This window comes from Haematobia irritans, chromosome 5 (genome assembly GCF_050003625.1).
Source record: "Haematobia irritans isolate KBUSLIRL chromosome 5, ASM5000362v1, whole genome shotgun sequence".
Classification (NCBI taxonomy): domain Eukaryota; kingdom Metazoa; phylum Arthropoda; class Insecta; order Diptera; family Muscidae; genus Haematobia; species Haematobia irritans.
The window spans coordinates 101,766,310-101,792,260 of record NC_134401.1 but is presented as its reverse complement, the minus strand read 5'-3'; the positions used below and the strand labels follow the sequence as shown (position 1 = coordinate 101,792,260).

At 31.6% G+C, this 25,951-nt stretch overlaps 2 protein-coding genes across 2 annotated transcripts in view; one reads left to right on the top strand and one right to left on the bottom strand.

Annotated features, from left to right (window-relative positions):
• Positions 1-207: 207 nt before the first annotated feature.
• casp (Fas associated factor casp) lies at positions 208-16,178 on the bottom strand. The gene is made up of 14 exons (XM_075309787.1): positions 15,522-16,178; positions 15,383-15,451; positions 15,077-15,317; positions 11,065-11,244; positions 10,816-11,005; positions 10,537-10,741; positions 10,370-10,470; positions 8,059-8,177; positions 7,843-7,988; positions 7,622-7,776; positions 7,388-7,536; positions 7,038-7,312; positions 765-884; positions 208-696 (listed from the first exon to the last, which is right to left on the bottom strand). The coding sequence occupies exons 1-14, from the start codon at positions 15,558-15,560 to the stop codon at positions 538-540; spliced, it is 2,148 nt and encodes a 715-aa protein (XP_075165902.1). The 5' UTR covers positions 15,561-16,178; the 3' UTR covers positions 208-537.
• Positions 16,179-16,308: 130 nt separating this feature from the next.
• LOC142239952 (uncharacterized) overlaps positions 16,309-25,951 on the top strand; it is a 31,442-nt gene continuing 21,799 nt past the window's right edge. Inside the window, exons 1-4 of the mRNA XM_075311684.1 lie at positions 16,309-16,357; positions 20,044-20,152; positions 20,215-20,217; positions 20,533-20,804. Of these exons, the coding sequence (XP_075167799.1) occupies positions 16,309-16,357; positions 20,044-20,152; positions 20,215-20,217; positions 20,533-20,804 (433 nt within the window). The remainder of the gene's footprint in view (positions 16,358-20,043; positions 20,153-20,214; positions 20,218-20,532; positions 20,805-25,951) is intronic.

The window sequence follows — 25,951 nt, the reverse complement described above, 5'->3', positions numbered from 1 at the left end:
TGCCAGCATAGTGCAACGCTAAGCATCACGCCATCTTCGTAAATATCTAACCAGTTTGCGATAGGCTATAGCACTAATAGACTGGTACAGCTCATCGCCGAATGTAAATCTGAGTGGGAGTAATAAACGAATCAGTGGCGGAAATTAAAAACAAAATTGAAAAAATGGAATAGGTTTTTAAACTCAAAACAAATTGCTAATATGAAATTAAAAAAAGGACAATAAAAAATGTATTTAAAAACTGCTTCTTTTTAAAGACAATAGTTTTACATAAACGATGATAGTATAGGAGATTGTGTATTATTGACAGGATGTATATAAAAAAATCGTTAAATAATTTGGTGAGGATCTTACCTAAAATTGAAATGAAATGATTGTCTTGCTTTTTTGTTTGTTTGTTTTTTGCTTGTATGTATTTCGTTTTTCTTTTTTTGCTTTTCTTATAGGCGCCTTAATAATTTATTTGTTGTTTTATGTGTTGTGTTTTTGTTTTGTTTTTGTTTTTTTCCTTTATCTTATATATGAATGAGTTTAAAATCATCGTTCTTCCAAGATCACTGTTTCTTGAGGATATAATTTCAATTCTTGCAATGTCTGATTACAATCCATGGCTGTCAAATCACGACGAGGCCAACTCGAAAGAATTTTATATTCATCGATAAGAAAACCATTGGACGCCACAAAATTTAATAAATCCTGCAAAGAATTTTTTATTGATTTTTTGGTATATCTTTGAATTTTCTATAATTGTACGTGGAACTTACCTGTAATGTATTGTTGGCATAGAAGCGACGTTCCAAAAAGTCTCCAGTTGGTTTGCGTACCCGAATTTTTGATATATTTGTTTCGGTGTCTGATGGTTCTTTGGGTAATGATTGTTCGGCCTAAAAAAAAAATAAAAATTAAAAAAAATAACAGATAACCAAGTGTGGGAACAACTAGCGATAGTTTTAAGGGAAAACTTGTTTTAGTGGGCATTCATGTTCTCTGCTTGGACCAGAGGTCTACAGAAAATTAAATCAACTTTTGTGTATCTTAAGTAATAATACACGAATTGAGGACTTTTTTCCACAAACTTGAAGGGGTATTTTTCCAAAATAGACCTGAGTGATGACTATTTGCACATCGAATTACGTAAAGAGTTGAATTACCTAAACGTGAGTCTTTCGGAATTGCAAGTGCACCGGCAAACTTCCAACGACTCATGGAGAAAATATTAACAGAAATTCCTGGTTGAGTCGTCTAACTCAACAATGTGATTATAACAGGTAGAACTTGACAAATCAGTGGAATATGTTCGACACATTATTTTGGAAAAAAAAAGAAAAGAGAAATAGCAACAAAACTGCTGAATATGAAAACCATTTAGGAGCGCAAATTAAAAATGCGTGATTTTCAAATCTTTGAGAATTTATTCCGAAAAAATTGTAATAGAGTGATCAATCGATGAATTGATTCTCACTACATTCTCTCAGCTTCGAAAAAGCGGATCTTTTGACTCCATCCACGCATCGACGAAATGTTTGGCTTTCTAACGGGAACAAACGCCAGATCATGCGCTATCGATCGGACCAAGTGGTAACCAGAAGGAGCAGTGCCTGGGTTATAAGCATGGTTGCCATTCGAGCCAAGAATAATCTATCAAAATTTAGAGAAAATTTTACCAAAAAACTACCAAATAGGTTTTTTTCCCAGGAATTCCCGGGAAATTGCTATTTTTTCGCTCCCTCTTCCCCAGGAATGAAGTGCGGGAATTCCCAGGAAATTTTCTTTACAATATTTTATGTATAATAGATGGTTTTATATGGCAAATGACTGTTGAAACCTAGTTAAATTGGAGTTTTGGAAGTGTAATGTGAATAACTATGGTACCAAGTCATAGTAGTTGCCTTGTGGAACATACATAGTCGTGGGTTCTAATCCAGATTCCAACGGGTTTCCAATTGTTAAAAAGAAGTTTGCACTTCCTAATTTATGATTGTCACATTTCTGTAACCCGACATTCCGATAGACTGGTAGACTGATTAAACCCACGTTGGCAATTGCATAATTTCGAAATTTCATAATTATTGCAAGGATGTTTTTTATGAAATAAGAAAATTCCAACCTTTTTTAAGATAGTTACTTTAATTTCAAATATATACCTTATACACATTAGGCTTGAAATCTATTAAAATTGGGTTTAAAGCCCTTATTTATAGGGCATACGACAATTGAAATCTAGTTAAAGTGGAATTTGGGAAGTGTAATGTGAATGACGTATTACATGGTAGTGTTTCCCTTTTTGGGAATATTGACTGAACATGTCAATATTCCCATGACCATATTTTGTCAAAATTTTATTTCTATAGAAAACGTTGTCAAAATTTTATTTCTATAGAAAATTTTGTCAAAATTTTATTTCTGTAGAAAATTTTGTTAAAATTTTATTTCTATGGAAAATTTTGTCAAAATTTTATTTCTATAGAAAATTTTGTCAAAATTTTATTTCTGTAGAAAATTTTGTTAATATTTTATTTCTATACAAAATTTGGTCAAAATCTTATTTCTATAGAAAATTTTGTCAAAATTTTATTTCTATAAGAAATTTTGGCAAAATTTTATTTCTATAGAAAATTTTGTCAAAATTTTATTTCTATAGAACATTTTGTCAAAATTTTATTTCTATAGAAAATTTTGTAAAATTTTATTTCTATAGAAAATTTTGTCAAAATTTTATTTCTATAGAAAATTTTGTCAAAATTTTATTTCTATAGAAAATTTTGTCAAAATTTTATTTCTATACAAACTTTTGTCAAAATTTTATTTCTATAGAAAATTTTGTCAAAATTTTATTTCTATAGAAAATTTTGTCAAAATTTTATTTCTATACAAACTTTTGTCAAAATTGTATTTCTATAGAAAATTTTGTCAAAATTTTATTTCTATAGAAAATTTTGTCAAAATTTTATTTCTATAGAAATTTTTTTCAAAATTTTATTTCTATAGAAAATTTTGTTAAAATTTTATTTCTATAGAAAATTTTGTCAAAATTTTATTTCTATAGAAAATTTTGTCAAAATTTTATTTCCATAGAAAATTTTGTCAAAATTTTATTTCTATAGAAAATTTTGTCAAAATTTTATTTCTATAAAAATTTTTGTCAAAATTTTGTTTCTATAGAAAATTTTGTCAAAATTTTATTTCTATAGAAAATTTTATCAAAATTTTATTTCTATAGAAAATTTTATCAAAATTTTATTTCTATAGAAAATTTTGTCAAAATTTTATTTCTATAGAAAATTTTGTCCAAATTTTATTTCTATAGAAAATTGTGTCAAAATTTTATTTCTATAGAAAATTTTGTCCAAATTTCATTTCTATAGAAAATTTTGTCAACATTATATTTCTATAGAAAATTTTGTCAAAATCTTATTTCTGTAGAAAATTTTGTCAAAATTATATTTCTATAGAAAATTTTGTCAAAATTTTATTCCTATAGAAAATTTTGTCTATAGAAAAAGTTTTCAAATTTTATTTCTATAGAAAATATTTTCAAAATTTTATTTCTATAGAAGAAAAACTAAAAACCACAATAAAAAATCTATAAAAGTATGAGATGTACCTCTTAGTTGGAGAGGAATATTTTGCAAAATCTACCAAAGCATCCAGAATTCTACCAATCTTCCAAACAGTAAAAAAATCTATAATTTTTAGTAGAATCCTACAAACTGTGGCAATCGTGGTTATAGGGCAGGTGGTATAAGACTTCCCAACTAAGTGTTTTCGGTTTTTCAACATGTGGGAGCCACCATAGTATAATGGTTTGCATGTCCGCCTTACATACAAAGTATCATGGGTTCAATCCCTGTTTCGACCAAACACCTAAAATGTTTTAAGCGGTGGATTATCCCCTCTCAGTAATGCTGGTGTCATTTCTGAGTGTTTGAAAGCTGCTCCTAGTGTTTTCAACGTAATGTAAAATGCCGTTCGGACTCGGCTATAAAAAAGTGTCATTGATTTAAACATAGAATCGGGCAGCACTCAGTGATAGGCATAAAGTTCACCAACAGCGTTGCCAATGGGCGAAGGAAAGTGGTCTAGGGTAGAAGTGTGCGCGTGAGTGAAATTTCACTCACACTCACGCACATTCACGAAGCAAAACGTTTATTCAAGCACGACACATGTGGTAGCCATCACACTCACGCACATTCACGAAATGAAAACCAGTACTCACACACGAACTACTTTTAATGACGCTCGCTCACGCACGATTAACGATAATTCACGTGACTCACGACAAATTCAAGAGACTCACGATATTTTCCAACCGGGAATGACCAAAGGTAACAAAATTCATAAATAGAATATAGTTCGACAACTAAATTAAGTTCAGTTAACATACAAGTAAGAATTAAATCTTTTTTCGTGAGCGTAATTTTGCAGAAATTTTATTCACATTCACGAACGGTTTTTATTTCTCACGCACGACTCATTTTTTTCAGTCCCATTCACGCACATTCACGAAAGTTGTTTCAGATATTGTTCATGACTCACGTGATTCACGTGTGCCACGACAATTTCGTGTCACGCGCACACCTCTAGTTTAGGGGTAAATCCTGCAATGACAGAACTAGTCATATACTACAAAGAACGCAAAATTCCCTATGCCCCAATATTGTGCAAAATATCTTGGATTTATTTTGGACAGGAAGCTGAACTTTAAGCCGAATATTGAAGAAAAGGCGAGAAAAGCCTTGTACTCGTATAAAAAGGCATTCAGTAAGACAGGGACAGATTCCCTTAACGTCATGCTGCATCTATTGCCTTTAGACATATTAGTCAAACATTCAGCAACAACGATGGTATCTGTTGGTATGCCTCTGGCTACCTGCAAACCCTTAATGCGTGGGAAGGCTGTTATGATGGCGAATGACCGATGGGAGAATTGCAAGGACGCCAAGGAAATATAGCCCCATTAAAATATAAACCGCACATTAGATATGCTAGTGTTTTCAAGACGTCAGCTATCACTCCTTATATCTGCAAGAACTGGTCGATGTCTGATAGGCGAGTTTGCAAAAACTACTGGCATGAAGTGTAATGACTACTGTATGAGTTGTCATGATACGGAGCCAAAGGAATCGATAGAACACCTCTTGTTTGAATGTTCTGTTTTTTGTGTAAGGCTTGAGCGAATTTTACGGGTATATAACTTTTGACTGGCGGACCTGGAATATGCTAACATAAGCAGTTTGCTAATCTTTCTTGAGCAATCACAAAGAACTAAATAGACTAAGTGAGCCTAATATAAATCGGGCATCTACTTTAAGCAAACCTAGAGAATTTGGGGGGTGGCACCTAGACAAAGATCCCCTATTTTGTTTTTTCATATTTGATCGGGGAGGACGACCTCTCCTTTGCCTGGCTTTTTTAAGGTACAGTCAATAAACTAAAGTTCTCCGATTTACTTGAAATTTACAGAAGATGTGGGAGGTGGAATGAAATTAATATGGGGTACATGAATGTTTGAAAATTTGAAGGGGATGGGGACCTCCAAAGATACTAAGAGTAAAGTTCCCAGATTTTCTTAAAATTTTCAGGGAACCAAAGTCCATAAATTAATTTTTCACAATACACAAAGTCTATTAGTCGACTTATGAATGGAGATGCTCCATCACTGATCCCGAACACATGTCGAAAATTTACTTTGAAAGCCTTTTTTATTGACGATTTACAATTATCCCTCTGGCACACCAATAACCTCAATTAAAGGGTGATACGGTCAAAATTTGGTCAAGGGAAAACGCGTGTAAATCGGTGAAATCGTTTATTTAAAAAATCAAATTAAATTTCTTTTTCAAGTTCAATTAGTATAAAATTCAGGAAAAATATTCAGTTAGGCTTTCGCTTTTCCAAATCCGAATTGCCGGGCCTCACGCTTGACACCTGCCATCAGATTTTGTACAGCCACCTTGTCCACATTCTTCGCCGCAGAAAGCCAGTTTGCCTTCTTCTTTAGGTTCCGCTTGACAATAGCCCAGTATTTCTCAATTGGGCGGAGCTCTGGCGTGTTGGGAGGGTTCTTGTCCTTGGGAACCACCTGCACGTTGTTGGCGGCGTACCACTCCATGGCCTTTTTACCGTAATGGCAAGATGCCAAATCCGGCCAAAACAGTACGGAACAACTGTGTTTCTTCAGGAAAGGCAGCAGACGTTTATTCAAACACTCTTTCACGTAAATTTCTTGGTTGACAGTCCCGGAAGCTATGAAAATGCTGCTTTTCAAACCACAGGTACATATGGCTTGCCAAACCAGATATTTCTTTGCGAACTTTGACATTTTTATGTGCTTGAAAATATCTGGTACCTTTCCCCTTCCTTTTGCCGTATAAAACTCCTGTCCCGGAAGCTGCTTGTAGTCGGCTTTGACGTAGGTTTCGTCGTGTACAGCCTCCGGAATCGGGCTTTGGCCGTCGTATTTTGTTTATCATCGCGATTTGGAGGCACTACCTTCTTGTAAGTCGATAGTCCGGCTCGTTTTTTGGCTCGATGCACGGTTGTAGAAGATACACCCAGCTTATTTGCGGCATCTCGGAGAGGTTAGGTTTTCGCTTGAAACTACCGGCAACTCTCTTTGTCGTCTCAGCGGCTTCCGGTTTTCGATTTCCCCCCGATCCAGACTTCCTGGCTGTCGACAAACCTTCCCCAAATACTTTAATTACATTTGTAACGGTTGATTTGGCAACTTTTAGCGATTTTGCCAGCTTTGTGTGCGAGTAGCTCGGATTTTCGCAATGCGCGAGCAAAATTTTGATACGCTGCTCTTCTTGCTTGGACGGCATTTTGACAACTGAAGAGTGAATTCCTTCAAACACCTTCAAAATGAGGGGTGTTCAGGTTTTTTAAATGCAAAATTGAAAGAAATACGTCAAGTTTATATTGACCAAATTTTGACCGTATCACTCTTTATGGTTAATTCCCATACCACTAATGTCGAAGTTTGTATTTTTTGTTGGTTTCTTTTCACTGTTTGCTGTATGCCTTTAAATACTCACCACTAATCGGATTGATTCTCGTCTTGCTTCTTCTTCAGCCTTTTCAGATTCTAAACGTTGACGTTCGGCTGCTATGGCCGCTTCTTTTTGTCGTTTAGCAGTTTCTTTGGCAATGTCCGCTTGTAGTGTTTGTTCATAGGCCATATCCTGTTCGGCTTTCACTTGATCACGTGCAGCACGAGCATCTTCTTCGGCTATTTCAACTTTTAAATGATCATTGTACATGTCAACCGACTCCCAGAGACGTGATAACAGATCATCCAAATCAACATTGCCTAAAAAACAAAACAAAATACGTACGGTATATTTGCCATAAATGAACATTTCTAATGGTATGCATAACAAAATACCATGAATCACAGATAAAACTTCACATGAGGAGCGTCCCGATAGACGACTTTTGCCAATCACCAATATTGATGGTAGCTTATCTATTGATATATTGCGAACGGTAATTGAAGCAGTATTTCCAATACAAGCCGTGACAGATGATAAAAATCTAAAATATCAGAATGAGTGTTAATTAAAAAACGGGACTTGTTTTTGAAATATTTTTTTTTTTTTTGGAGAAGCCTTAAACTTACAAATGTTTATTACTTTCGTGTGTAAGATCCCATCCGTAAATGATGAAATGTTCAGCAAATTGTTGTAAAATATTTTCATGTTTCATTAGGCGATCACAAAAGACATTTGTTAAAATACTTTCACCATGATGCAAATAGATAGCCAATAATTTACGCTGAAAATGGATAAGAAACGCACACACATATTTATTTGAGGATATTTAAGCTTACGCACAACTAACCTCTCTGGCAGGTTTGTGACAGGCCTCTTTAATGGCATCTTCTAAACTGCCTGGAAAGAACATGGGACAAGGTTCACCAAATCTTTGTTTGTAATTTTCAATAAATTTAAGAGATCCAGTTATTTCACTATCTGTATTATTGGGAACTGAAAAAAAAGATCACAGCATTAAAAAAAAATATTCGCGGTATATTTATCATTATTGTCCAAGACTTACTTAAATATCTTGTTGTTGGTTGAACTGGTAAAGGATCGGTGAAGAATTCTTCACTGGCATTAAAATCAGAAGCATCTTCAAACTCATCTGCTGAGCTATCGGTATCAAGACCTATTGCACTAGAATTAGGAAAACGAAATTTATATGTTATAACATGGAATCGAAATTGAAAAGGACTTTTGGCTATCATAACAGAATAAATCCAATATATTACGAATAGGTCTTGAATTTGCTAAAAACTATAATTATTTCTTAAATGAAGACATAATCGCAAAATCAATTGATTGCTTTCAAGAGCTTTAACAAGATATTAGAGGGCGGGAATATACAAAACCAATATTTTTGATTCCTCAAAACAATGGCAGTAACATATGATAACCTACAAATAGTTGTTCGCTAGACCATGAAGTACAAAAAATAGCAGCATGCACCCACTGCTGTTTTTAGCAGACTTCCATTTTGACAAAATTTTCTATAGAAATAAAATTTGGACAAAATTTTCTATAGAATTAAAATTTTGACAAAAATTTCTATAGAAATAAAATTTTGACAAAATTTTCTACAGAAATAAAAATAAATAGAACAATAAATAAAAATAAATAAAATTTTGACAAAATTTTCTATAGAAATAAAATTTTGACAAAATTTTCTATGGAAAAAAATTTTTGACAAGATTTTCTATAGAAATAAAATTTTGACAAAATTTTCTATAGAAATAAAATTTTGCCAAAATATCCTATAGAAATAAAATTTTGACAAAATTTTCTATAGAAATAAAATTTTGACCAAATTTTGTATAGAAATAAAATTTTAACAAAATTTTCTATAGGAAAAAAATGTTAACCAAATTTTTTTATAGAAAAAAAATTGACAAAATTTTCTACAGATATACAATTTGACAAAATTTGCTATAGAAATAAAATGTTGACAAAATTGTCTATAGAAATGAAATTTTGACAAAATTGTCTATAGAAATAAAATTTTGACAAAATTGTCTATAGAAATAATTTTTTTTCATTCGTTTTGTTATTGTTGGTTTTGTTATTTAATCATTGTTGTCGTTTTCTTGATTTCAGTCTAAAACCATGCATTGACTAAACTACAAGTGTAGCTTAACCAACAGAGGAAAAGATAAAATAAAATTTTGGCAAAATTTTCTATAGAATAAAATTTTGACAAAATTTTCTATAGAAATAAAATTTTGACAAAATTTTCTATAGATATAAAAATTTGACAGAATTTTCTACAGAATTAAAATTTTGACAAAAATTTCTATACAAATAAAATTTTAAAAAAATTTTCTTAGGAAAAAATGTTAACCAAATTTTTATAGAAAAAAACATTTTTGACAAAATTTTCTATAGATATACAATTTTTTTTTTCTAAAAAAAAATTTTGGTAAAATTTTTTATAGAAAAACAATTACAAAATTTTCTATAGAAATAAAATTTTGATAAAATTTTCTATATAAATAAGTTCGTTAAAATTTTCTGTAGAACTAAAATTTTCTATAGAAATAAAATTTAAACAAAATTTTCTATAGAAATAAAATTTTGACAAAAATTCCTATAGGTATAAATGTTGACAACATTTTCTATAGAAATAAAATTTGGCAACATTTTCTATAGTAATAACATTTTGAAAAAATTTTCTATACAAAAAAAAAATATTTTTATAGAAAATTTTATTAAAATTTTATTACTATAGCAAATTTGGTCAACATTGTTTTCTAAAAAAAATTTTGATAAAATTTTCTATAGAAAAAAAATCGACAAAATTTTCTATAAAAATAAAATTTTGTTAAAATTTTATTTCTATAGCAAATTTGGTCAACATTTTTTTCTAAAAAAATTTTTGATAAAATTTTCTATAGAAAAAAAAAATTACAAAATTTTCTATAGGAATAAAATTTGGATAAAATTTTCTATAAAAAAATGTTGACCAAATTTTCTAGAGAAGTAAAATTTTGATAAAACTTCTATAGAAAAAAATGTTGACCAAATTTTCTAGAGAAAAAAAAATGTTGACCAAATTTTCTAGAGAAAAAAATGTTGACAAAATTTGCTATAGAAATACATTTTTGACAAAATTTCCTATAGAAATAAAATTTTGACAAAGTTTTCTATAGAAATAAAATTTTGACAAAATTTGCTATAGAAATAAAATTTTGACAAAGTTTTCTTTCAAGGAATTTTCAAAATTCCCAAAGATCGACATTTCCAATATTTAATTTTTTCAAAAAATTAGATTAATTAAAAATTTCATTTGTTAGTTCTCATTACATTGTCCAGATAGTCAAAAATTAACTTACTTGGAACTTCTGGTGGTGGAAGATGAGTTGTTAGTATTATTACGAATTTTATCCGCAGCATTATGTAAAATAAAATTATGAGCCAATTGTATGCCAGATTGCTGTAAAAAATCAAGCAATGGTTTAAAATACGCAACTGTTTGGAAAATCCCTTATTATTGACTTACAGCCAATGTTGTATCATTATCGCATCCATGAGGCCATCCAGTCCATTCTTGATGCCTCACCGGTATATCAGTGACATAATAGACATTTGTTTTGACTTCTTGCACCGTAGTACGTCCAGAAAAACTCAATTCATGTCGTATACCATTTGGTTGTCGAACAATAGTAAGTACAAAAGTTTTCTCCAAACGACTAGAGACTTCATCGCTTATTTAAAGAAGAAAAAAAAGAACATATATATTTTATATAATTATAAATTTAACTAATGAGAAATTATATACTTTTCAAAATCCATATAGCCTTCTTCTGTTAAATCGATTAATATTAACTCATTTTCTCCCGATAAACCTAAAGCTGATAACTGAGTAGTTGGTATTTGAGCATCATGTAATTTAGCAGGCGGCCAGCCGCGTATTGCTTGGCGACAACTTGGAACTCCGGTAGCATCATGCACTTTCTTTTTCAATTGTTCTGGAAATGTTTGAATTTTAATTTTAGTTGTATTTTATTGTTATGTATTAGAAATTTACCTATAGTGGCATTGGAGGGCAGTCGTATGTCATAGATTTGCTGGTCAAAATGTATGTTGAATAAAATTGGTTTTGATCCCGATGATGATGGAGATGCAGCAGATGTCGATGTTCGATTTTCGGCTAAATCCATATCTGAAGTGAGATCGATTATATCAGCATCAGCAGATGTTGAAGCAACTGAAATTTAATCAATTTAGTATTTCACAAAAAAAATCAATAGAATGATAATTGAATAAATGAGATTGAGGCAAGAGAAATTTATTTGTAGTCTCAAGCATTATGAATGAAATTTGTATACAATCTCCAGCCGTATTCAGAATTAAAAACCCAGGTCCATACTTTTCGTCAATAAAGTAAAACATCACAAATAGTGTTTAATTGTATAAAAAGTGGACATTAATAATAATAAAAAAAAATTTATGTATGTCTGACTTAACACTAAAAAATAGGTCAATTTTTGTAAAATATATATTTTTGGAAACTCATCTACGCCAATTAAGAAAATTATTGATTCTGAAATTTTAAATGAGTGATTTTTGTTTCGATAAAAAATGACACTTAAAATTTTATGGAACGGCTTCTTTACAAAAACGAAAATGCTGATCAGCGAGGGGGCTAATCACGGCATTCGATATCTAGAATTTTTTAACGAAAACGAAATTTTTCGGATCAAGAGAGTCGAGGGGTTATTGGTCTAAACTTTTTTCGATTGGTAAATTGCTATCGTAAACAAAAATTTGTCATAATCGATGGAGCGAGCATCATAGCTTGGCAAAGAGCCATATAAAAAGTGCACAGGCAAGAGCGATATCCAGGAGATTGTGATCAATCAATCACCGTACCATATCATGACAATATAACGCTTCTGGGCCATCGTGTAAGAATAGTGAATGATGAAAGCTTTCACTGGCCAAGAGGTTTAAGACGGCAGAGAATTGTAATAGCCATAGAATTGAAGTTGACATGGCAACAAAAATTATATTCCTCCAAGTAACAATGGAACGCCTCTTTCGTCAGCCGATATTGTCCATTGTGCCTTCAAAAAGGTGACTCTAACAGTGCACCCATTTCAAACCCACGAACTTACACCAATGACAATGTATGCTCTTAGCCTTTATTTGTCGCCGTATTATTTTATATTAATCTCATCTAATTCAGAAGGAATCCGAACGATTATATTCGCTTCACTTTTTACTTTGAAATCTTCAAAAACATATTTTCGATTTTGTGCCGCTAACTTAATTTTTTCATTTCATTCTGCTTCGTTTTTTACTGTTGGCAATGCTAGAATGTCGTGAACCAAACTTTAAATCCTATCGACAATTTTTTCGATACGGTTATGAATTCGATATCGAATGCCGTGATTAGCCCCCAGCTCATGCGCTATACCTCGGAACAAGTGATAATTAGAAGAAGGATCAATTGAGTTCGATACAAAGCTCTTGTGATCATTTCACCCGGATGCAGCAGTTACATCCAAGTGGTCGCATCAAATACACAACGTCAGCTTCTTTTCATGGATATTCGGCTTTGCCGTCAATGATGAGACATGACCGCGGTAGCAATGTGAATTTTTAGGTTGGGATTATCGTAGTGCATAAGCTCTTCATCACCAGTAGCGATGGGATTAACTAAACCTTTGTTGTCGCCTTCGGACGTCTCCCGGCTTCAACTCCTACGTTACCCAATTTCCTTGATTTTGAATCATTCTCAATAGTTTCAATCAGTGGGAAATAGCTTTGTGTATATCTTTGAAAGATTGGGCAAGTTCTTATTGCCACGAGTCCTCATCACATTTGCCACTCGAGCCAAAAATAATCTACCAATATTTGGAGAAAATTTTACCAAAAAACTACCAAACAAAAAAAATCATTGTCAAAATTCTAGAAAATTTTGTCAAAATTCTAGAAAATTTTATCAAAATTCTAGAAATGTTTGTCAAAATATTATTTCTATAGAAAATTTTGTCAAAATTTGTCAAGATTTGATTTCTATCGAAAATTTTGCCTAAATTTTATTTCTATTGTGCTAGACCGCAGATTTACATGGAATGACCATATACATGATAAACGACAGCAATTAAAAATCAAAACTAGAAAAATGTACTGGCTTCTGTGACACAAGTCTAAACTAGATATCAAGAACAAATTGAATATCTACAAACCTACACTTAAGCCCGTTTGGTCCTATGGTATACAAATTTGGAGCACTGCCAGAAAATCAAATGTCGACATTATTGAAAGATACCAGTCTAAAAGTCCCCGACTTGTAACTAATGCTCCTTGGTATATCCAAAACAGATGTATCCGAAATGATATGGCGAAGAAATGCAGATTTTCAGAAAACTATCTTGAGAGGCTAAGCAAAAAATGAAACAAGAAGACTAATGTGCTACTTGCCTTTAACAAATTAATCTGTGGTTTTAAAATGCAATGTAAATCTCACTAGTAAATCTCGATGGAATTGCATAAAATCGGTAATTGCTGTATATAATATTATAAAATAATGTTGTCTAATTTGCTTATTATCCTAGGATAGATTGTAAATAAAATGAATTTTTCAAAAAAAAAAAAAATATTTCTATAAAAAAATTTGTCAAAATTTTATTTCTATAGAAAACTTTGTCAAACTTTTATTCGATGGAATTGAAAAAAAATCGGTAATTGATGTATAAAATATTATATAATAATGTTGTCTAATTTGCTTATTATCCTCGGATAGATTGTAAATAAAAAGAAATTAAAAAAAATATATTTCCAAAAAAAAAAAAAATGTCAATTTTTATTTCTATAGAGAATTTTGTTAAACTTTTACTTCTATAGAAAAATTTTTCAGATTTTATTTCTATAAAAGTTTGTGAAGTACCTCTTAGTTGGAGAGTATATACAACTTTTATTTGTACAATATGTCTGTGTTAGAAGAAATTCCTATAATGGAGCAGTTTTCTTTTAAAGGTGGGTAATACATTCGGGTTTCCAGCCGAAACGCAGCATTTTGCCACAGTTAATTAATTTTAAAAGACGAAATTGTAAGGAATTAATACTTCAAATTTATGCTTTCCATCGGAGTTTTGACAAGATTTGATAAAAAATGTGGTTTTAATTTACAGTTTTGGTGGAAGAACTGAACTGCACTAAGAGCGTTATAAATATAGCATTATTGCGCTAAAATTGCGATTTTTTTACTTCTATATAAAAATTTTTCAAATTTTATTTCTATAGAAAATTATTTCTATAAAAGTTTGTGAAGTACCTCTTAGTTGGAGTGGAATATTATGCAAACCCAATCAAAATATCAAGAATTCAACCAAACTACTAAACAGTAATAAATCGAACCTTTTTGGTAGAATCCTACCAATTGAGGCAACCGTTGTCCTCATGCCTCGATTTTAGCTTCTTTAAACTTATTTTGCTTTCCTGGATGGTCTTTGTCTTCCATATCTAAATCACCTCTTCCAAAACAACTTCTCGCACATTGAAACCGTAAGAGCGGATAAACTTCAGGGAGTAATCGATGCAATTCAACTGAATTTAATTTTAATATAACTCTCGTTCGAAATATTGCAAACTGATTTTCTTTTTGGTGACAATTTACATGCTCAAAATGAAATAGGTTCTTAAAACGTTGTCCAAGACTCATTCATGGGGAGCTGTTTAAGTGGTGGTCCTACTAAACTATTCCATGTTGTATTCTTTGGAATAAGACCAAATCGTGATAGATTTACCCTGTTACTGTTCAAATGACTTGTCCCTCCCATAGGTGTTGACCAGAACAGGGATTGGTCAATACACCCCAGGGATTCTTCTGTAAAGGAGCCTGTGAGGATCAGACCTCCCCCTCTAAAGAAAAGATATTGAAAATGTAAAAAATGCAATCCAAAATTTCTATGGTGTCAAGTGTTTGGAAATAAATTTGGGACCTGCTTGTGAATTTCGCCACATTATATTCCTTGTTTTCCAGGTAAATTCATTCAGAAGATAATAAGTTTGTATATTAGAAACATATGTACCTGGAACAAATGCACTCTCTGCCGCAGAACTTCCCAAATTATTTGCTGAAGCATTTTTTAGCCAACGGGGGCAATTCTTAGATGGACCCGGAGCCAGCGAAAAGTTGTTGAGAGCAGATGTGGAGCTACTGGTTGCATGACGCATAGATGAAGATAAATTGTTTTCCATACGCAAAGGTGGAGTTACTGCTGCAGCTTGCGGAGTTGGATCATCTTGAGGTATAACACGTTGAATGGCAGCCTAGAATGGATTATGTATATAAAGTATTAGAGGTATAACCACCCTCCCTTCAAAAAAGGACTTACCATCAAATCCCAGTTACATTCTTCCAAATGTGAAAACGCTTCACCGACATCATCTATCCCTGTTATACTCTGCAATAAATAATTAAACGAATGGTTTCTTAAGAATATCAAGTGGTTTCATTATATTTGATGGACAAACCTGAAAATTTGCTAATATTTCGTCTTTGTTTTCAGACATTGTTTGGCTGTTTCTTTCTACTGCTACTCCTGCTTTCTTCCTAACCAGCCGTGTCAAACAGCCAATAATGAGTTTGCAAATGTTCTTCTGTAAGTGCTGTCTCTTGACGTATTGCTTTCGAAATCGTCTGCTCGGCGAGGGGTAACACGAAAGTAAGAATAAAAATTTCCAATTGCAACTTTCGTCTATTGCACACGCACTTTATTGCTTAATGCGTCTTCTCATTCGAAATCCTCGTTGTTTCAAAATGATTTCCTTTGTTATGGCTTAGCAATTTTGTATTTGTTTGGATGAAAATTCAATATTTACTAGGAGACGTAGAGGGGGGATTTCGATTCAAGCCCAAGACAATGATATGAGACTTTCTTATGAAATTAACAAACGAAAAAGAATAACTACAAACTGCTGTTTTACACTGTGATTTCTTCTCATGCAATAACACACAATTCATTCCCTTTTCCAGTGATTTACTCAAATCTGTCTAGCAGACTTTCATTCAATTTTCATTTGGGTGATTTTTGATCTCTTTGTTAGATACTGTGATATTGTTAGCACTTATAAAATTTTCACTTAACTTGCATTCGCACACTCTAAAAATATGTCTTCTTCTTATTGCATGCTTCTTCTACACTACTTTCGATTCCTCCATTCATGTCAGTGTTGCCAAGTCAAGTTGATTTCGTTCTTTGTTCTCAAAATAAATGATGATAGTAAAGGGGTGTATATATACAACTTTTATTTGTACAATATGTCTGTGTTTGAAGAAATTCCTATAATGGAGCAGTTTACTTTTAAAGGTAGGTTTTGAGCCGAAACGCAGCATTTTGCCAAAGTTAATTAATTTTAAAAGATGAAATTGTAAGGAATTAATACTTTAAATGTATGCTTCCCATTGGACTTTTGACAAGATTTGATAAAAAATGTGATTTTAATTTACAGTTTTGGTGGAAGAACTGTACTCCCCTAAGAGCGTTATAAATATGACATTATTACGCTAAAATTGCGATTTTCATGGTTATTTTTCTTTAATAATTTATATTTATTAAAACAAACATTTTCAATTGTTACTTTGTATTATTAGGACCTGGTTATGTATTTGAAGACGTCTCGTAGACATACCGTTTTGCGTCAGCTGTGTGTTATATCCTAAACCTCTTCTGCCGCCATTCAAAGTTCGGTTTCATCTTCATCGTTACTATAGGCTCGAAAGTGGCACCATGCGTAAATAGTTTCTTATGCTGAAAACATAGTTATTACGCAAAAAATTGTGACAGATATTGGTGTATATGTACTTCGTACAACACACAGTCTCGAAATCTATAGAAAATTTTGTCAAAATTGTTCTATGGAAAATATTGTCAACATTTTATTTCTATAGAAAATTGTGTCCAAATTTTATTTCCAATGGAATTTTCTTTTTTAATTTATTTCTATAGCAAATTTTGTTTCTATAGGAAATTTTATCAACATTTTATATCTATAGAAAATTTTGTCAAAATTCTATAGAAAAATTTGCCAAAATTTTATAGAAAATTTTGTAAAAATTTTATTTCTAAAGAAAAATTTGACAAAATTTTATTTCCATACAAAATGTTGACAAAACTTTATTTCTATAAAAAAATTTGTCAAAATTTTACTCCAAAAGAAAATTATATTTCTATAGAAAATTTTATCAAAATTTTATTTCAATAGAAAACTTTGTCAACATTTTATTTCTATAGACACTTTTGTCAACATTTTATTTCTATAGCAAACCTTGTCAAAATTTTATTTCAATAGAAAATTTTGTCAAAATTTTAATTTCCATAGAAATGTTTAGCAACATTTTATTCTATAGAAAATTTTGTCAGCATTTTATTTCATTATTGTTGTTTTTGATCTCAGCTTAAAACCATGCATTGACTAAACTAGCTTAACCAACAGAGGAAAAGTATGCTTGTCAAATTTATTTGGACAAAGCCCTATAGACTGCAAGATGGACGCACGTTTCGGAATTACCACATTCCTCATCAGCATCCTCTACTTGCAGCAAAACTACCAGTTATCAGAATAAATTCGGGTAATTCACTAAACCCAAAGTGAACTACACTTGAACCTTCCGAAAAAAGGTTAATAGTCGGCTACTGCCCACATTTGCAAGCATATCTCTCTTCCTTTGCCAAACTCAAATCATCGATTTGAATGTAGTTGGCTGCACCCAAAGAAATTTGTTAGTAGGGATAGCAGAAAAGTCTGCTAAAACAGCAGAAAGTCTGCTGAAAAAGGGACAGCAGTCACTGTTTGCTGAAATAGCAAACATTTCCTGCTATTTTTAAGCTCGATTACATTAAAACATTTTTTATTTTGGCTAAAACAAATAAAAATTTCAACTTAGGAGCTATCCTAACATAATTAAAACAATATTTTATGAATATCTATAGTATTTCACCAAAAATCTGAATATTTATCGAATTGCAAAAATATACCAAAAACTACTTTTGGTTCTTAAATATGCTTTGGGGGAAATTTTATAACCTAAACATTTTATAAATTGTTGTTCATTAGGCCCTGAAGTACAAAAATATAACAGCAAACATCGACTGCTGTTTTTAGCAGACTTTTTTCTATGAGTGTGGGTTTGTTTTTGAGCGTGCTTCCTCTATCCAAAGATTATAGAAGAGGAAGATGGGATATTGGCTACTGAGCACATCAAACCATTTACCGCATTAGTTTATTTCTATGTTGCACTTGCTCTCCATTAATGTTCACCAGGCTATCGACTCGTATGTCAGGATTGGCCTTATTACGCTCTCATATACCTAGTGCGTCACTTTTGGATCAGACCCCATTTAGAGCCCAACGCTCTTCAGCACAGTGCCCAACAGTGCTGCCGCTACTACTTCAATCGAAGTATTTTGCTTCATTTTCACAAAATTTACTTCGTCACTCCTTCTTCCAAAAATCTGCTTCACTTTTTGTTCTGCTTCAAATTTTTAAATTTTTTCCCATATTACCTAATTGTTTGTCCTATTCCTTTAATTACGATGAACATAACGGTTGTAATCATTGAATTATTAACCGATGTGGATTATAAAAATTTAATAAAAATTTGACAAAATTTACTATAAAAATAAAATTTGATAAAATTTAATAGAAATAAAATTGTGAAAAAATTTTCTATAGAAATAAAATTTTGACAAAATTTTCTATAGAAATAAGTTTTTTTGATAAAATAAAATTTTTACAAAATTTTCCATAGAAATAAACTTTTGACAAAATTTTATAAAGAAATAAAATTTAAACAAAATTTTTTATAGAAATAAAAATTTTACAAAATTTTCTATAAAAATAAAAATTTGACAAAATTTTCTATAGAAATAAAATTTTGTGATAAAATAAAAATTTGACAAAAATTTCCATTGAAATAAAATGTTGACAAAATTTTTTATAGAAATAAAATTTTCTATAGAAATAAAATTGTGACAAAATTTTCTATAGAAATAAAAGTTTTACAAAATTTTATAAAGAAATAACATTTTAACAAAATTTTTTATAGTAATAAAAATTTGACAAAATTTTCTATAAAAATAAAAATTTGACAAAATTTTCTATAGAAATAAAAATTTGACAAAATTTTCTATAGAAAAAAAATTGTGACAACATTTTCTATAGAAATAAAATTTTGACAAAATTTTCTATGAAATAAAATTTTGACAAAATTTTCTATAGAAATAAAATTTTTTGATAAAATAAAATTTTAACATAAATTAAAATTTTTAACTGCACTCAAATCGATGATTTGACGGTGGCAAAGGAAAAGAGTTATGTTTGTACGAATTTATTCCGGCATAAGTCAGCTATCATGTAAAACCTTCTTTCTTTAATGAACTGCCTTGAATTTATTCTGATAATTGGTTGATAGTTTTGCTGCAAGTAGAGGATGCTGATGAGGAATGTGGTAATTCCGAAACGTGCGTCCATCCAACCATCTTGCAGTCTATAGGGCTTTGCCCAAATAAATTTGACAAACATTCTTTTCCTCTGTTGGTTAAGCTACACTTGTAGTTTAGTCAATGCATGGTTTTAAGCTGAAATCAAAAAAACAACAACAATGATTAAAGAACAAAACCAACAATAACAAAACAAAAAAAATTTATAGAAATAAAATTTTGACAAAATTTTCTATAGAAATAAAATTTTGACAAAATTTTCTATAGAAATAAAATTTTAAAAAAATTTTCTATAAAAATAAAAATTTGACAAAATTTTCAATAGAAATAAAAAACGTTGACAAATTTTTCTATAGAAATAAAATTTGGAGAAACTTTTCTATAGAACTAAAATTTTGAGAAAATTTTCTATAGAAAAAAATTTTGACAAAATAAGATATTTTTCGTTTGGTAGGTTTTTGTAAAATTTTCTCCAAATGGTGGTAGATTATTTTTGGCTCGTGTGGCAACCGTGATCACAATGGATTGACTATATCTAACCTATGTTTACTTAGTCTGCCATGAGAGGATTACTGTTAGAGAATTATTTAATGTGAAAGTGAAAGTACTTGGGCAGAAAGAAGGATTCCATTGCCCATGGTCATTTGATATCAATCTTGCAAGGTGAATCAAATCAAATCAATTCAAATCCCTCTTTTTTCTGCAAATTACCCATTTCACATTAGGAAGTGAGGCCAATTGAAAGGCTGGGAAAACTAATTTCTATTTGCTTTAGCATTGGCATCTGCATATCAAATGACTTGAGGGGGATGAATGAAAAATGTATGTAATTTGTCAGGATTTGGTCCAAATCGAATTCCATCATCAATTTGAATAACAACAGTTGTTATTCTGTCACAATATGTTGCTATTGCTCTTGCACTACAATCTGATATGGAACATCCATACGCATATGGATGCTTTTGCGCCATCATGGTTGAATGCACAGAGGATAGTTGATGTAGCACCAAAAGTCATTCATTGTGGCAACAGTCTATTTGCAGAGCCTGTGGCGAAATGAAGTTCCTAAAACAAACATTTCTATTTTATCTACTGTTTGCGGTGACACTGCTCAACTATCCATTGGGAATGTTTGGTGGCGGCGGAGGCGGTCTGTGTGGCGGTAGTGCCAGTGCCACAAGGATAACACAAAAAACAATATCCAAAGGTTTTTTGGTCAAAAGCATTATGAAGTTATTGACAAAATTGGAAAGGAGCAAAGATTTGGAACCGAGTATGAAATTTGCTGTGCTTTTAAGTGAATTTCTAATAAAACGTAAGTATACAAAGGCGCGGTAAATTGGTACAGAGAAAAAAAGTTATGGAAATATAAACCGCCTCGAAAAGCGTAGCCAATAACAAGCATCAGTAAGCTCGGTTGCCACTCGTGCCTAAAATAATCTAATCTAAAGTTGAAGAAAATCTTACCATAATATACAAAATTTTAAAAAATCTTATTTTGAAGTTTTTAATCAAATTTTTGTGGTTAGAATGAAAAAAGAAATGTTTTTTCTTCGTATGAATGAACGATCTCTCCTACTAGCGACAATTTGAGGGTGTATAAATATCCCTTGAGTTTTAAATGTGTCGACTTTTAAATGTTTTAACGATTTTAGCTTTTATTTCACTAGTGCCAAGTGCCATGCGGCATTAACAACTCTGAGTGTTGATCTAGGGATACTTAACATAGGCTGTTAAACGAACGAAGACGAGACGTATTTCAGCCATACTAGGACAACCAAACGTATAAAGGTATATGAACAGGGGAGTTCTATCACCTCTTCTTTGGAATGTTGCTGTAAACAAAATTCTGGTTTCCCTAAAAAAAAAAAGGATAAAAGTGGTGGCATGCACAGGTGATGTGGTTCCAGCAGTCAGGGGAAACTTCCCCTTCACAATTAGAGATATTATACAGAGATTTTTAGGGATGACTAATAAATAGGCGAGGAAAAATGGTCTAGGTGTAAATCCTGTAAAGACAGAACTAGTCATGTACTGCAAAGAACGCAAAATTCCCACGGTTAAGCCCATCTCTCTACGCCCCCATATTGAAATTCCCTTTGGTGAGTGTGCAAAATACCTTGGAGTAATACTGGGCAGGAGGCTGAGCAGTGATGCCACGATGATTTTTGAAAATTCCGTACGCAACTTCAAAAAGACTTTTCCCTAAAATTTTCCCTACGACAAAAAATTAATAAAATTTCAACAAATACTGTAAGAAAGTAAAGAAATGAATATTTTGAAACTTTCTGATTTTTGCCGACTGTCTCACTAAAACCGTGTATATATTCGCCCTGTGAGGGGAATATTTTATTGTATAAATTTCAGTTAATTTATTTATTTTAAATATACAAAATATTAAAAGGTTCAATTCGGGCATACTTCTTAAACGTCTGGAATTTTTATTTTGGATTTTCTGTCAACAATTTTGTATACATTAATTATTTTTTTGATTTCAAATATTTAGTTCAGACTTACGATTCTGTTACATTATAAAAATTACTTATATTACTATAAAACTGGACAACACGACACTAATTATATAATAATATAAATAATTGCACAATGTGAGGGAGTCAAGTCTAAACTTAATACTATATCACAGAATGTTCCTTGTCAAGTTATAGCGATGGAATATTGCAGTTTAGTGTTGTCTTTGTCTTCTTTTGTATTTATTGATATCTGCAGCCTCTGTTGGATTCTTAAGCTCTCAAGAGTGTAGCGTTTATTCTCTATTTTCTCTCTGTCAAGTATTCTTACTGTTTTCAAGTTAGCTTTGTGTCCACTCTCTTTAATATGTTGTGCCAGTGCTGTTGTTTCTCTCTATGCCCCAATATTGCAATTCCCTTTGGTGAGTGTGCAAAATACCTTGGAGTAATACTGGACAGGAGGCTGAGAAGTGATGCAAGGATGATTTTTGAAAATTCCGTACGCAACTTCAAAAAGAGTTTTCCTTACAATTTTCCCTACGACAAAAAATTAATAAAATTACAACAAATACTGTAAGAAAGTAAAGAAATGAATATTTTGAAACTTTCTGATTTTTGCCGACTGTCTCACTAAAACCATGTATATATTCACCCTGTGAGTGGAATATTTTATTGTATAAATTTCAGTTAATTTATTTATTTTAAATATACAAAATATTAAAAGGTTCAATTCGGGCATACTTCTTAAACGTCTGGAATTCATTCTATTATAATGACTAAGGAACATTTGAAACAAGTGCAAATTCTAGTTTTGGATTTTTTTCTAATAGGCTTTTTGGTCAGTAGTTTTTAATTTTTTAGTAAATAAAACGATGTGTTTTCATTTTATTTTTTCTCAACGTTTCGCTGGTATGGGTTTTCAGCTTCATCAGGAGAGTGTATTTATTTTGGATTTTCTGTCAACAATTTTGTATACATTAATTAGTTTTTTGATTTCAAATATTTAGTTCAGACTTACGATTCTGTTACATTATAAAAATTACTTATATTACTATAAAACTGGACAACACGACACTAATAATATAATAATATAAATAATTGCACAATGTGAGGGAGTCAAGTCTAAACTTAATACTATATCACAGAATGTTCCTTGTCAAGTTATAGCGATGGAATATTGCAGTTTAGTGTTGTCTTTGTCTTCTTTTGTATTTATTGATATCTGCAGCCTCTGTTGGATTCTTAAGCTCTCAAGAGTGTAGCGTTTATTCTCTATTTTCTCTCTGTCAAGTATTCTTACTGTTTTGAAGTTAGCTTTGTGTCCACTCTCTTTAATATGTTGTGCAAGTGCTGTTGTTTCTTTCTCTTTTCTAATGTCGGTTTCATGTTCTGCTAGCCTAGTGCCGAGTGCTCGTTTTGTTGTCCCCACATACTTTTTGTTGCATTGTTCCTGTTTGTTTCCATCGCATGTAATTTCATATACAACGTTGTTTAGTTTCAATTTGTCTGTTTTGTTCTTTGTTGTGCTTTTTGTGAATATTCTACTGAGAGTTTCATTCGATCTACAGTGAGCAGCATAAGTCATGGTACCCACTACAAATAAAAAAAAAATTAGTAATTTCTCAAAAACTATTTCACAAAAGTTATAACACTTATTTTTATTTTATGTATTCACTCCCGTACTACTACACTACAAACAAAAATTTAACTTATTTGTCAAAACAAAATTTAAAAATAAATCGAGATCTGGTAAATTTCATATTTTTGCACAGCATAAGTCATGGTACCCCTAGGGAGAGGAGGTGTTTTACATCATTCGTGGGATAAAATCGTTTACCAAAACATGTGGCAACTATTTAGGGTTTTGTCAAAGTCTCTTTTGATCTAATAACGGTACTTCCCGCATTTACAAACGAGTGTTTTTGTGCAACAAGTTGAAACAAACGTGTTTTTAAAATGTCTAGAAAAGAATTATCTGTGGAAGAGCGAAAAATAATAATTAATAACCATAAAATGGGTAAATCCTATTCCGAAATAGGTAAAATTATAAACAGAACCAAATCAACCATCCAAAAAGTTGTTAATCGGTACAAAAAAGGAAATCTAATTGAAAACAAACCTCGAACAGGCCGTCCCCCGAAACTCAATTATAGAGAAGAACGGAAAATTGAAGCTATTATCAAAAATGATCCATTTACCAGCGCTCCTAAAATCGCTACAGAATTAAAAGAATCATTAGGAAAAGAAGTTTCTGCAGACACAGTACGTAGATGCATCAAGAGGTCTGGATACAATGCTCGCACTGCCCGCAAGAAACCACATGTTAGCGAAAAAACAAGACGAAGTGTATGGACTTCGCAAAAGAATATAAAAACAAGACAAATGACTTCTGGAAAAATGTAATTTTCTCCGACGAATCAAAATATAACATATTTGGATCGGATGGACGCGCTTTGGTTTGGCGAAAAAAGTGCGAAGAGCTCAATCCAAAGAATACTCGGAAAACGGTGAAGCATGGTGGAGGTGGAGTAATGGTGTGGGGATGCATGTCAGCAGCAGGTGTTGGAAATTTGGTATTCATTGAGGAAATAATGAATAAAACAGTTTACATGAATATCTTGAAACAAAATCTAAACCAAAGTGCTGAAAAACTCAAGATTCGTGATAATTATTACTTTCAACAGAACAATGATCCCAAGCACACCGCTGCTGAAGTTAAGATGTGGATCGCGTATAATACACCACATATGCTGATAACTCCTCCACAAAGCCCCGATTTGAATCCTATCGAGCATCTATGGGATCATTTAGAAAAACGAATCCGAAATCATACAATTTCCAGCAAGGCTCAACTCAAAGAAATACTTCTGACGGAATGGGGTAAAATATCGCCGGACTACACTAAAAAGCTTGTGTACTCAATGCCCGACCGATTAAATGAAGTTTTACGACTCAAAGGATATCCTACCAAGTATTAGGTACAACAATTTAGTTCTAAAAATCATAAAATTTCAATATTTTTTTATTTTTCTTCAGGGGTACCATGACTTATGCTGTGCTAAAATATGGACTTAACAAGATCTCCATTTTTTTTAATATTTTGTTTTGACAAATAAGTTAATTTTTTGTTTGTAGTGTTGTAGTACAGGAGTGAGTACATAAAATAAAAATAAGTTTTAAAACTTTTGAGAAGTAGTTTTTGAGGAATTACTAAAGATTTTTTTGTTTGTATGGGGTACCATGACTTTTGCTGCTCACTGTATATGCTGCTACTGAGTTTTCGGTATTTATAATGTTCCCTAATGATTTGCAGTCTGTGAGTTTTGGGATGTACGGTACACTGAAAAACTTTTTTGTTTTTATAGTACCTTCGCATTTTTTCTCCCTTGGTCCAATTAGGGTTGCCAGATGATGGTTGCCGAAATCCGGGACATTGCGCCGTACATTCCGGGATTTGTCGGGACAAGCAAAAACAGTCATATTTTTCGATATTAGTTCCCCATATTTTATAACTTGGTAAATTTGCATAAACGCCATGGCGTAGTCGTAATTATCAGCAAGCTTTGAAATTCCTAAATATATTGGAGCCTCTGAAACTTTCTCCCAAGATGGCTGCGACGATTTTATATAAAACGTAAATAATTTTGGGAATATTTTTTTAAACGGAAACCTAAACTCATATTTACTGGCATATTACTTTCGGGTTTGACAAACAAACTTAAGCTCTGAGGTGACAATCGCTGCTTCTTTTGTAGTGGCTTTCGACTGGACTGGGAATTTGGATATCGGCATGGACATGGTTTTAGGTATATTTCGTATCCGAATTGGGGATTGTTATAGTGTCACTAAAGGGTCTATGGTAATCATAGGATAAAATCGAACTTTGAAATGATGGCAGGAAGCACAAACTTGATTTATAATTTGTTAAAATGCATTTTGCAGAAAAACGTGAATTGGATATTTTCGTATATTTTTTTTTACATTTACTACTCAA

Coding starts and splice junctions, on each gene's coding strand:
- casp (XM_075309787.1), bottom strand. CDS start 15,560: ATGTCTGAAAACAAAGACGAAATATTAGCAAATTTTCAG. Junction 7,313..7,387: donor AGTTTTATCTGTGATTCATG/GTATTTTGTTAT, acceptor TTTGTTTTTTAG/GCAATGTTGATTTGGATGAT. Junction 885..7,037: donor GAGAATCAATCCGATTAGTG/GTGAGTATTTAA, acceptor TTTTTTTTTTAG/GCCGAACAATCATTACCCAA.